The sequence below is a fragment of the Cnephaeus nilssonii genome, assembly GCF_951640355.1.
Source record: "Cnephaeus nilssonii genome assembly, chromosome: 2".
In the NCBI taxonomy this organism is placed as follows: Eukaryota; Metazoa; Chordata; class Mammalia; order Chiroptera; family Vespertilionidae; genus Cnephaeus; species Cnephaeus nilssonii.
The window spans coordinates 107,895,129-107,908,923 of record NC_137073.1 but is presented as its reverse complement, the minus strand read 5'-3'; the positions used below and the strand labels follow the sequence as shown (position 1 = coordinate 107,908,923).

Genomic DNA, 13,795 nt, shown 5'->3' with positions numbered 1-13,795 from the left:
CAGGTTCTGTTTTCATATGAACAATTCGTCATACTGCTAAAAACTATAATTGAAAATTTATAATAGCACAAAAAGCGTGTTAAACTGATGTTGAACACTAATCATGAGAAAGATGCTCTTTGATGCACTTCAGTTCCTCTCGGCTGTCTGAGGAAAACAGCAGGAAATATAGCTAGCTGATTTCTGACCACTAGGTGGGGAGACAATACAATTTAAAATACGATATAGCTTTGGCCTCCACGACTTTATTTTTAAAGCTGTTTATTCTTTCTAATGTTCACCTGCCTCCAAACTTTTCCACTCTTGTGGCACCCTGACCTGAGTGAAATAATTACAAGTGACTTCTGGGGAGCAGGCAGGTGATAAAGACCACCCTGTCTCCTGAAACCCTTCCTGGATCCCAGGGAGAGAGCTGTCTTCTTGCCTTGGGCAATGCAGACCCCACCCCTGTAAGCCTCACTAGTCCATTATTTCCTTGGAAAGCCAGGCCCACACCTGAGCACCAGTCCCACTTGCTCTAGTCCCTGGTCCCAGGAATGGTTCCCTTTCGTTGCCACTATTATTTCCCCTCTTCATGGGATCTTCATTAGTATACAAACACTGTTCTTTCTTTTGTTTTGGTTAATCCTCACCTGATGATATTTTTTCCAGTGATTTTTAGACGGAATGGAAGGGAGGGAAGGGAAAGAGAGAGAGGAGAGAGAAACATCAATGTGAGAGAGACACATTGATTGGTTGCCTCCCATAGTGCTATGACCTACAAGGACCATGGATCAAACCTGCAACCCATGTATGTGCCCTTGATCAGAATCGAACCTGCAACCCTTCGGTGGGCGGGACGACGCTCTAACCATGTAGCCACACCAGCCAGGGCTTTTATTTCTTCCATCTTAAAAAAACCCCCACAAATCTTGATTCCGTTTTCTCACTAATTACTGCCCCGTTTCTTTGCTTCCCTCTTCTTTTTTTAATGCGCTGTCTGAACTTGAGTTTTCCAGTTGCTTTCCTTTCTTGTTCTTTTAAAGCCATTTTTCTTTCTTTATTGATTAAGGTATTACATTGCCATTTTGATTAGGCCTGTGTCCCCACTGCTCCTGAGACTTCCACCCACACTGACCTGCCTAGCGCTCGCTTACTGGCCCTCGCAGCCTCGGACACAGTCAGTCACTGCTTCCTCCTGGGGAACACTACCTTGTTTCTTGTGTTTTTTTTTCTGCTTTATTGGTTGTTCCTTTCTATTCTCCTTTCCTGATTTTTTCTTCTCCCAGGACCCAGGGCTTGTTCCTTCTCTCTAGTTATCCTCATTTCCTTAGGGATCTTAACAGTCTTGTGACTTTAAGTGTGGAATATGTGCCTCTGACTCTCAAATGTATATTTTTAAACCATAACTCTCTCTCAAACTCATCACTCTTAAACCCAATTGCCTCCTCCACGTCTCCACTCGGATGTTTAAGAGACACCTCAAGCTTCACATAGCCACGCCCTCCTGACCTTCTGCACCCCAAACTTGCTCCCCTGCGGCCTCTCCCATTTCAGTTGATGGAAACATCATCCTCAGAGTTGCTCAGGCCAAAAACCTGGGAGCCATCTTCCATCCTCATTTCCTTTCACATTCCGAATCCAAATTGTTTCAAAATATATTCAGAATCTGCACACCACCCTCGTTAGACGCCCCTCTATGTCTTGCCTGCGTTTCTGCAGTATCTGCCTAAGTGCTCTCCCTGCTTCCACATTCATCTACTGTCTCATTTCCCTTGCTCTACTCCAGTCCATTACCTCCTTCCTAGTCTTTGAACATTCCAGGCCTTTGTTCTGTTTTCTCCACTTAGAACTGTTCTTCTACAGGTGTCTGCATGTCTAACTCCCTCACCTTGCTAACTTTAAAGTGTACCTTCCAAAAAGGGAGCCACCTTCACATCTGTTGAAAGTTGCAACACACTGTCCCCACTCCCACCCTTGCACACCACCACCCAACCCTGCGCTATTTTTCCCCACAGCATTCAATGTTTCCTAACATACTACAGTATATCCTTTACCTGTTTGTTATTTTTACTCCTTTGCTCCCTTGCCCCTGTTTCATGTAGGCAGGGGTCTTTGTTTTATTCACTACTTCCTGAACTCTTATTACAAAGGCACAAAGTAGTGGCTTAAACAGTAATTGTTGAGTGAATGTAAAATAATCTATTAGCTCTTGACTCTGAGGGTGGCCATTGATTGGAGATGGGAGGAATGGCATTCACAGGCCAGCAGAGGGGGCACCAGGGAGACACCAGGTGTGTGTTTTGAAGGGTGGTGGTGTGGAGAAAAGTACAGAAACACCCATATTTTAAAATTATACTTAAAGAGTTTTCCATAAATTTCCCTCTCACATTAAATGTAAAATTTTGAGCCAGACTATCAAGACCCATTTTGCTTTCATTTCCTCTCTGTGTCTTATCTAGCTTCCTCTACTTGGGGGAAAGTTTCTAACCCAGATATTTCTTCATTTTGGAATTTACTTGAGCTCTCTGATGACAGCTTAGAAGTTCTCACTATATAAAAATATTATGTTATGGATGTCCTTTAGCATTCATTTCCTCTATCCTCTCCATCTGACAATCAACTTTCAGGTGTCCCAAAAAATGGATACACACACTTTGAAAAATTATAAAGGTAGTATTTATTAACATATATTTCATTTTCAAAATTGAGCTATTTGGGGGGATCACCCTGTAGTTGACCTAGGCAATATAACGTCTAAGACTCTTATTCCTCTCCATCTTTCTTCTGAGAGTAAGTATTTTGTGGAATTGGCAACTCTTAGATGAATCAGACTTTCTAATTAGAAGTCCTTAATAAGATGGAAACAAGGGTAAAGCAAAGTTGATTACAATTGGTGGCTTTTGCTATCATTTTCATCAAATAAGAACTAGAGCCTGGCTGATCAGCAGGTCCTTTTCAACTTTGCAAGAATTCCCTGCAAAGCTGGGAAACTGACCAGCATCTTTAAGAAATAGCTGTACAGGTTACCAGGCTGTTTATAAAGTCCTTTCTTCCTTCTACAACATTTTACTCCCCACCCCATCATTATGGATTCCAGGGAGTAGGTTAGCACAGCAGGCCCACAACTGCTATTTTTAGAAGAATCTGCTACCAACGTTGGCCCTTGGCTTGTATCTGGAAACACAGCTTCTAAAGAATTCCCTCCACTGATAAGAAAAGCTGCCTAGTGGTAAGAGTGCTTTGATGAACACTGTGATTAGGATGAACGGCTGCTTCTTTTCTAGAAGTCTGGCATTTTGGTCGTTGCTAGGTAGCAGGTGCCTATGTGACCAGCTTTCAATCAAAACCTGTCTCTACTAGGCTTTCTGGGGAAGCAGCATCACACGTGCATTGCATTTTCATAGCTGAAGGACCTTCTCAATGTGTCTGTTCTCGGCCCTAGAACAGAGGCTTGCTATGATAAACCCGAGCCATCATCACTATCTATGGTGAGCCCTGTGAGTCCTTTCGGTAAATCATCCAACATATGGGGGGACTTGGGGACCTCCAAACAGCAGGAATAGTGCCAAATACTCTTTCTTTTCACATTTCTTTGATCGAGCTATTATGTACCAGTCTTCATGTCTTGTAAATGTTCAGGAATTCCTGCTCAAGCTATTTCATACAACCTCTCACTGGAATTACATAGGACCCAGAAGCCAGGCTGAAGCCAGAAGCTGGGATAGGGTCACATCATAAAATTCAAAAGTACTACTAGTAAGTTCAGATCAAGTGGGTTAATTTATCAAAGTAGAAAAGAAATTAAGAAAAGGACACAGGATGAATAGATATGAAAGGAAAGTAATTACACGGAAATCAGGTGTATCGAAGAACACATATTAATTAGTTATTTTAATTAAGCTATATTTATTTAGCATTTATATGTTAGTAGGCAGATGGCTTGCATTCTTATTTGGTAGCTGGATATCATGGGGTTTTAGAGACTTAAATTAGAATTTATAAACTTAACTGTTTGGAAGGGTATTCAGTTCATCTGAACGCACATCATTGGCCATAGAGAAGGTAATAGTCATTTATCTGCTCTAACACCTTCTGGTGACTGACTTTGAATCTTCCCAAAGCATAATAAAGTGAAACATATTGGAGGCTACCCATGACTAGCATGTTTCCAACCCCCGCTCTAAATTGTAATATCAACATTTAAAGAAAGCTGTCAATCAGATATTATTACTTACAGGCTCTATTATACGGATTATGGAGATTAAGACTTTAACATCAATCTGGTAGGGGATTGAAGTGAAGGAAAAGCAAACTGCAGCTCAATATTACTTACTTGTGGAAAAGGAGAATCATTGAAAGCAATTCTCTAGAAGAATGAGAAGATCTAGCCTCACTTGCCATAAAGACCCATGCTTGCCACAGTCTGAATACTTCAAATAAAAAAACCCCACAACATTTCATTCTACTCCAATCTTCCACTTGATTTTTCCTCAACCAGCTATTCTGGTAAATCACAGACAAAGCATCCATGCATAGCCACCCATGTAGTTCTGACATTTCTAAAATGTACCCTCTAAGAAAATTTAAGCTTGAATAAAAGTTTCCTAGGTTTTTAAGACAGCCCAAAAACTGAATGATGAGAGAAAACTTGTTTTACTTTGGACTCAGACTGACATTGGCTCAAGTTTCTGCTCTATTCTTGTGTGACCTTGGAGAAGCTATTTAGCTTCTGTAGCGTTCGGTTTCCTCATCTGTGAAATGATGATAACACGAGTAATTCATTACAATTATAAGGATTATATATGTAAAATGTGTAGCACATCATAGGCTGTCAGTAAAATTTGGTAGTAGTGGTGGTGCTGATGGTGATAATGGTGGTGGTGTTGGTGATGATGGGGAAAGAGATGGTGGTGGTGCTGACCTGAAAAATGCTTCAGAACTTTAAAAAAGGCAGTAGAAATTTTCTTCTGATGAATGCTTAAGAGAAAAAACCACCGTAAAAGCAGGTAAACAAGAGTTGCTCAAGGGTCTGGAGGTATGAGAGCAGCTGCTTAGACATTCTTTTTCCCTGTTAGCTGTCCACCTTTGTGTCCCCAGCATTTTACCACAGAAGCCTCAGCATTCAGCCAAGCACAGTTTGGAAATCTATGGCAAGAGACTGACAAAGAAATGACAAGATAACCTTTTACTTACTTTAGATCTAAAGGAGGTTTAATGTTTCTGGGAGGTAGACTTGGGACTGGTGGTTGTGTTGGGTGAGAAGCTGGCAATGGCGGTTGGCTGGCCGGATGGGGTGGTGGAGGTGGTGGTAGGGAAGCTGTTGAGTAAGGCGTTTGGCCTTTGCTGGTACCTAAGAGGTAAAACAAACAATACTATGAATTAAGACAAGTCTTCAAGATACAAGAACTGGTTATTCCAAGTATGCAGAATTGAGAGTTTTAAACATAAAAATGTAAGAAATGCATCCTAAGTTGAATTAATGCTTCAAAGAGTCTAATATTCCAAGTATTATGGGACATGGCATTTTTAATGTCCCATTTCTTTTATTTTTTCAGCCTTAATGATGTATAATTGACAAGTAAAATTGTAAGATGTTTAAGTGTACAACATGATAACTTTGTACACCTATATATTGTTTAAGAACCCCCCACCCCCATGGAGTTAATGAACACATGTAGATGAAACTTAAAAGTGTGTTGCTTCTGTAGATATTACATTGTGAACGGGATAAAACATTGAGGAAACATTTTCCCAGGATTTGAAAACTGTTACACAACTCAGCAAAGTAGTCACTCAATCACTGGAAAGTGAGTGAAGGTCTGACATATATCTTTGTTTGACATTTGTCTTGTTAACATAAGTAAAAATATTAATCAACATTCAAGTTAGAGCTACACTCCTTCATTAACTGCAACCATAGGTTGGTTACAGATGTAAAAATTAACAATGGGCTATATGGAATTTTCAACAAAAAGTACTGTATATTTTATTATCAGTATTTTGTGTGTTATATATCCTTTATATCAATACAATTTATTACATGTATGTATGTAGACATAACACACATACACATGGTTTTTTCCTGGATAATTGTTCCACATTTGCCAGCATACCATTGCTTATTTCTAAAAACTGTCTAGGTTCCATTGGCTAAATAATGAATCGAATCACTTGTCTCTGTATCTCCAGCCTTGGCTTCGACCCTCGTCCCCTTTGCCAGTCCCCGATTCACTTTCTGATTTCATACCTTATGCTTAGGAATTATGCACGTTGCCTGGTTTTCCTAAATGCAGAGTTTGTATTTCGTGTCCTTTTTGCTTTGGGGCAATTTTTTGAAAGGCAAAGGGGGTGGCCTCTTGAAAAACATTTTGTTTTAGTTTCACATGTCTGAGCATTAGTGAGGTCACTTTTTTCATCTTTATAACCATTTTTCATTTTAATGGCATTATCTATTCAAATCCTTTGCCTATTTTAAAAATAGTATTTGCTTTTCTTTATTGGTTCATAAAACCTCTTTATTAAGGACCTTAATTGTTTTGCTTCTTACATGCACAAACTAGAGAGAATAATGTGGCTGCTTGGCCCCTGCCTCTGCCTGTCCATAACAAACAAACAAACAAACACAAAATAAAAAATAAAAAAAAAACAACCCAAACCTTGCCACAAACAATCAAATCTTCAAAGTCTTCAAAACCTTTAAAGAAAATGTAGTCCTTAACTGTAAATTTCCTTAATGGTCAATGGCAGGCTTTTCAATGACATATCATACAAAAAGCGTCCTAATTCCTTTTAGATATTCCCACCTCTTTCCAAAGTTTCTCACTTGTGGTAATTGTTAAGAACATCGCCCTCTCTCCTCACTATCCCAGTCCTCTTCTTGGAGCTCTAAGCTTGCTCAGGCCCCGCGCTCCTGACTGGGGACACCCCTGCCGGCGCAATCCTCCCAGCAGGAGCTCATCTCTTTGGCAGCTGTTTCGGGGGAGTTGAGGTAGGGAAAATTAGTTCCCTTATAAATCAGGTATATAAACATTCCTAACTGATGATAATTTTATTAGAAATAGTATATCAATTTCATTTTTGTCGTAAGTTCAATATTTTGATATGTAGGACTTACTGTCTTTTCTCTACATCTAAATCAATAAATAAATTCTTTTACATATAATTTCTATCACTTAGAATTACATTTAGAGAGATCTTTCCCACGCTGAGAACATATAATTATTCACCTTCTTTTTTCTTTGACTTCTCTAGTATGTATGTATGCATTTACATTTAACTTTTTAAAACTATTAGTAATTTATTTTGGAGTCAGGCCCGAGATCAGGATCTATTTTTATGGTTTTTCTTGTTATTGTTGTTCTTAAATCATTTATCAAATGTCCCTGCCCCATTTATCTAATAAGCGATTACTTGCTGATTTGAAATGCCTCTTTTTATTATGGAATAAACATTTATCATCCTATTGGACATGGCAGATGAAAATGGTATCTTGTTATTTTAATTTGTAAATTATGCGGTTTGATAGCTTCATAAGTGATTTAAAAGCTGTACACAAAGAGAATAAGCGACTGTGAGTGGATGCTATGAACCATTGTGCACATATGCCACTTGTGACATCTTTTCATGGGAAAACACTTGACAAGCAGGAGGTGTTACCAGATGAGAGTTATCTAAGGGCTGGAGGCGAGGAATTACAGACATGGTTTGGGGAATTGGAAACTCTACAAACTGACTTACCCCCAAACCCACATGCTTGCTCATCTTGACAGACTCATGAGACTTTCGAGTGGGCCTCTGAGGTGGGCCCGCTGCTCTGCTTGCCTCTATTCTCCCTTCCCTCATTGTCATAACTGGGGCTACCTGGAAAGAGCATGCCTGCCTTGCCCCCAGGACTGGGAACTCCAGGGGTGCCCCTGGAGCTGTGGGCCGCCACCTGGCCACAGGCAGGGGAGAGCTTGCCTGAGAGTACAACGGAGCCAGAGGAAAGCAGGGCGGAGCGATGGAGGGGGACTGGTTGGCTTAATGAGGCTCTAAGCCAGTGGTTCTCAACCTTTCTAATGCCGTGACCCTTTAATACAGTTCCTCATGTTGTGGTGACCCCCAACCATAAAATTATTTTTGTTGCTACTTCATAACTGTAATTTTGCTACTGTTAATGAATCGTAATGTAAATATCTGTGCTTTCTGATGGTCTTAGGTGACCCTGCTAGTGGTTCTCAACCTGTGTGTCATGACCCACAGGTTGAGAACCGCTGCTGTAGAGCCTAAGACCATCGGAAAACACAGATATTTACATTACGATTCATAACAGTAGCAAAATTACAGTTATGAAGTAGCAACGAAAATAATTTTATGGTTGGGGGTCACCACAACATGAGGAACTGTATTAAAGGGTCGTGGCATTAGAAAGGTTGAGAACCACTGCTAAGCCAATTGTGTACGTGCCCTGTTCCTCATGAAGCCTGGGGGACATGTGCTAAAGTCTTCTGAGGCTCCGCCAGCATTGAGCAGCGAAACATTTGATTTTCAAAATCTGTGGTCACTTTCAAATACTACAAGGAATATATTTGCATGCACACAAAATAATTCTAAGGACAAGCACCTTAGTTTTTCAGGGGAACAAAAGCAAGTAGACATCCATGACTGTAAAGTGATTGGCTCTAAAATCTCAATCTGGCCATTTTTTTAAAAGTATACCAACATATAAGTAGTAATATTGGAATTCTCAAAAGGAAACATCTAACCTGTTGTGATGGAAAGAGTGGGTGGGTTATAACAAAATAAGTAAAAAAGAAACAAACTTTAAATCTATAGGAAATTTCTGAGATCAATGATAATAACATAAAGTGATCACTTTTTTTTGGGGGGGGGGCCAGGTACCATTCTAGGCATTTCATATTTGCATTCTTGGGTATATGTTGTTAGTTTGTTTCCATTTGATAGTTAAGAAAACTATCCAAGTTCATGGAGTTTGTAAATGATAGAAGTTGGGATCAAACTCAACTGGAATTTGAACCCTAGGCAATCTATATATATAAAAGCCTAAGTGACCGAACGACTGGTCGAGGGGTCGCTATGATGACCACCAGGGGGCAGATGCTCAATGCAGGAGCTGCCCCCTGGTGGTTAGTGTGCTCCCACAGCCAACCTCCCATGGTCCCTCCCCCTGCAGCCAACCTCCTGCAGCCCCATTGCCCTAATCGCCCGCCACCCCACCTGTGCACTGGGCCTCTAGTTTCTTATAATGTCTTTGGCCTCTCTGCCATGTTCTACTGCTCCTCAAAGTAAAGAAATGGAAATTATTGGTAAGTTCAAATGAACACGTTACTATGCTTTGCTAGGATCTGAGTGTAAGCCCAGCTTTTCCAGTGGGTACCTTTCCTCTCAGTGGAATTTCCTAAGACTTTTCAGTTTCAGGCAGGGCAGAACTGGCTTTGGAGAAGGCAAAGTAATTCTGAGGCACATATTCACACATGTGGGTGTTTTGAATGTCGAATTTATAATATATATCATAATTTGACTTTGGAAACCAGATAGCAGGAATGTAGACATTTAGGAGCTAGTAGAACATGGGTCCCCAAAGATGAATGACTGATGTGAGCTGGCAGGAAAGAAAAGTCTCAAGGAATGGAATTGAGGAATTTGAAATAAAGTCATTAAAAAACTTAGAAGATATAAAATAAATAAAATAATGGAAATAACAACAAGTTTAGAGTTTAGTTGGCATCAAGAATTAGAGATATAAAATTGAGAGATAATACCCCAAATGGATCTATTTATGGATCTTATCCTCCAAGGCTTAGGGTTTATTGCCTGTGGCTTTAAAATATTGGACCTTTGCCCTAGCCGGTTTGGCTCAGTGGATAGAGCATCGGCCTGCAGACCGAAGGGTCCGGGATTTGATTCCGGTCAAGGGCATGTACCTTGGTTGCAGGCTCCTCCCGGCCCTGGTCGGGGCTCGTGCAGGAGGCAACCAAATCAATGTGTTTCTCTCACATCAATATTTCTCTCTGTCTTTCCCTCTCTCTTCCACTCTTTCTAAAAATCAATGGAAAAATATTCTCGGGTGAGGATTACAAAAATTATAAAAATAAAGTATAATACTGCATTTGAAAAGACCACTTGGTACTCCTTCCTCAAAAATGACAGAATTGTGTAGGGATATGGGGCCCACAGCAGTGGGCAGAACTTGACTCCTGGACAGTGCAGGATGACTTTGTGACAGTGAGCTAATCAGGTAAATTTGCCACCTAATTTACAGATTGGAATTGTAAAGAAATGGAAATTATTGGTAAGTTCACTCTCATCCCAAGTCAGATCCAGGAACTGTATTCGTGGGCATTTTAACAGAGCTTGAGCGTTCGAGAAGGATGTGAAGGAGGAAGAAGCTCTCCTCTACCATTCAAAGTACTTTTAGCTGGTCTAATAGAATCTGCACAAAACAGATTAACAAGAGAAGGTCACCAAGTCTCATTACATACGTATGTATGGAACTCCACATACACAAGAGGCTCTGAAACGGAAGGGTAACTGAGGTCTATGTGACATTCCGAGCTAAGGATGAGGTGAGGCACCTTGGGGCTTCTGAGGGGAGGAAAGTCATTTACAGGATGATAAGAAGAGCAGATGTTCAATAATTAGACGTTTGCCCTGCCTTATGGATAGGTCATACAAAGTCATTTCTGACTATAACTTACTGTGAGCGAGGCTCCTAGTTTATATTCTTTAAAGGAGAGATCAAAGTTTCTTGTGCACCTGCAGGGTCTCAATTGCCTTCAGCTCCAAATGATTCACAGGCCAAAGTGGCACATGTTGGGGAGGCCTGTTCTGAACCCCTGCGGGGAGAAACTGGGTGTTTTGCTAAAAAAGTCAAGTGGGAGCTTGACTTAACGTTTTGCTGTAACATTGGAACTTCCACAACAGATGCAATAATTTTAATAATAAAATTCTTAACGATAATAAAAATGAGACTAATGGCAAAAACCAAAAGAGAACTGACTGTACTTGCATTAGGGAACAGTTCATACTGGTTACAGAAAAACAAAAATGAGGTGGGCTGGGAACGGAGGGGAGAGAAATTGCAAAATCTTACAGACACGAAAACAGCTCTCAAGAATCTGGGAAGTTAACAGTCTCTGGTTCAAACTTTTCATCTTCTGTAATTTTGGAAGCTCAGAAGAGGCTTTGCACAAAGCCATATGCCTCGGCTCAGGCACACCCGGATGGGTGGAACTCCAAGGTCATTTTATGAGGAGGAAACGGCTAGGAGGGGCCCTCTATGAGTCAGCGGTACCAGGAGTTATCTGGCCCTGCCCTGAGGGTGACTCCAGATTCACTCAAACACAGACTCCCCAAAGTGATGGCATTCTGTCAGCATCTAAAACTCCATAAACAGAAAAATAGAATCGAGGAAAAAGAAGGAATGGGGAGAAGGGGGAGGGATGATTAATGAAGACACAATAAAGGTGCTAGTATACTCACAGAAGAAGGAGATAGCATTATTTCACAAGCTTTGCGCTTTAGATTTTTCTGCAAACCACATGCTGGTTTTAAATATTGTTACATAACGCTTATAACACAAAAGTCTATGAGGATTCAGGAAAGGTACCCCATAGATTCTGACATTTATGACTTTTGACTAAGAAGGTACCTGTAGTCTTCACGTCCCAGAACTCTAAGGAGCATTTAGAATTGTGGTTTTCCATTTCCTTTTTAGTCTGATTCCTTCACAAACCCAAAGACATTGCATCAAATTGCCCTCGATTACAATAAATCCCTGACCCTAGGCCAGGCATTCCTGATTCTGGTTTTGCTAGGATGCTTTAGAATTAGGCCAGGCCATTAGAAAACTTGGACTTTACCACCAGCTCTATCACCAAAGAGCTTTTTCTGTCTTTGGCAAATCAGTTAACATCCACATGATTTAGTTTTTCCATCTGTCCAATGGCAGTAATACGATTACAGCCACTTCCCCGGGGTCTAAGGATCAGAAGAGCTGATATACACATACACGAAAGCATCCCGAGAAGTCTGAAGCATTGTATAAACATGAAGCATGATCACACAAAGGAGAGGAGTGCTGCGGATAAAATTATTACCAAGTTATCCTGACTTCAAATATTTTGAAGGCATTTATATGTTTATTTATTCTTTGGGAATTACTATGTGCCTTCCCTAGGATTTAGACATTGAACTGGCAACTCGGAATTGTGGACGAAAGGGGCCACATGCTAACCTGACAAGCTCAGGGGAGGCCTGCATAGCAGTCTTGCAAACTCAGAGACCTAAAATAACCACAAAAGATGGTCTGAAAATTAAATATTTAACTACAAACAGGTTATGGTGGGTAGTCATGTCCTAGGCCAGTATTTTCCCTGACAACGATCAACTTAGATCTTGACTGAGCCCATTTGTCTTTTTGCCTCTAAGATAACACATCTGCGAAATGTCTGGGTAACTTGTAACTTCCTTTTTACCCGGACCCCTCAGGGCACAACAAATGGCACCAGGACATTCCCTCATTGTTATTGTTATCAAGTTAATTATGTAAAACTATCCTGTATCCATCTCTGTAAAAGAAGCATATGTCCATCATTTCACTTTTTACCCAATCCCAGAGGTTTCCCCCCCACTTTGCTTTATCCCACCTCCTTCATCTATCACCAATGGATTTCTTGTAACCCACCTTCATCCCTTTCCTTTGATTGCAATGTATAAATACAGATGTAACCCTCCATTCTCCAGAGCATTATCTCAATTCGTTGAGGTTCTGCTTCCCAGACAACTTGGCTCAAATAAACTCACAAAAATTCTTCACAGGTTTCAATGGTTTTTTACATTTACAGAATATAGACTTTTCATTTCGCCGGGCCTGGATAGGCACATAGCTATTGCCCATCCAAATGGGGAAAAAAGTTCTAGCCACCATATGGCATTTCTGGAGTCTAATTGGTGAATTGCACGTTAGATGATTTGTAAATCAACCTAGGTGCACACATCACGGAACCCCTAGCACACACACACACTCACACCTCAGGACCAAGTCTCGGGAAGATCTTACCACATGTGCTGGTGTCATTCGGACCTGGTTTGACTCCTAATCTCATTAAGGACTGGCTGTAGGACACGGGATATTTATTTCCCTTCCCTGGGTTTTGTATGCCCTGCCTGTTAAGATGGGACTACTGATTCCTAGCTTATAGGAGGATTATGAGAATTATAAACAATATGTGCACTTGCCCAGCATATAATAGGTGTTCTAGTTATGAATTATCCCAGAACCTAGAACTGTGTTCTCCATTGAACAGGGCCTTGATAAGCCTCTGAGAGGACATTTACTCCATCTGTGTAGAGGGACTGAAATACTCAGACTTTTAATAACTTAAACTTTTTTATTCTAAACTGCCACTTGTGCCTGACACAACATGCTAATTCCGTGCATCTGCCCACTGTGTGGACAGCAGGCTTCTGAAGAGCCCGGGCCCTTTAAGTGTAGTGTGGCTGGCTGGCCGTCTCCTTCATGGTAACACCCGGCAGCCTAACGCTGTCCAGAGCGCTTTTCTTCATTTGTGCGCGGGGCACTCCCATGTGCTTTCTTATACAAATTTTCTTTTCTTTAAAATTCCCATAAATTACTCATTTATTTATTCATCTTCTCCCTGGTTAAAGAGTGACCATCTGAAAGCAGCTCTATTCTGTCAGCACCCGGGCATGGCCACAGCGCTGGGCATCTACATTCACAGCAGGGCATTTCCTTCTTTATTGACTAGTGGCCTGGTGCACGAAATTCGTGCATGGGGGGGGTTGTCCTTCA

At 40.9% G+C, this 13,795-nt stretch overlaps 1 protein-coding gene across 7 annotated transcripts in view; it reads right to left on the bottom strand.

Moving 5' to 3' along the window:
- Positions 1-13,795, bottom strand: part of FYB1 (FYN binding protein 1) — a 140,666-nt gene that overhangs the window by 34,996 nt on the left and 91,875 nt on the right. For all 7 annotated transcript variants that reach the window (XM_079796924.1, XM_079796930.1, XM_079796927.1 and 4 more), the window contains one exon: positions 5,176-5,332. In XM_079796924.1, the coding sequence (XP_079653050.1) occupies positions 5,176-5,332 (157 nt within the window). The remainder of the gene's footprint in view (positions 1-5,175; positions 5,333-13,795) is intronic.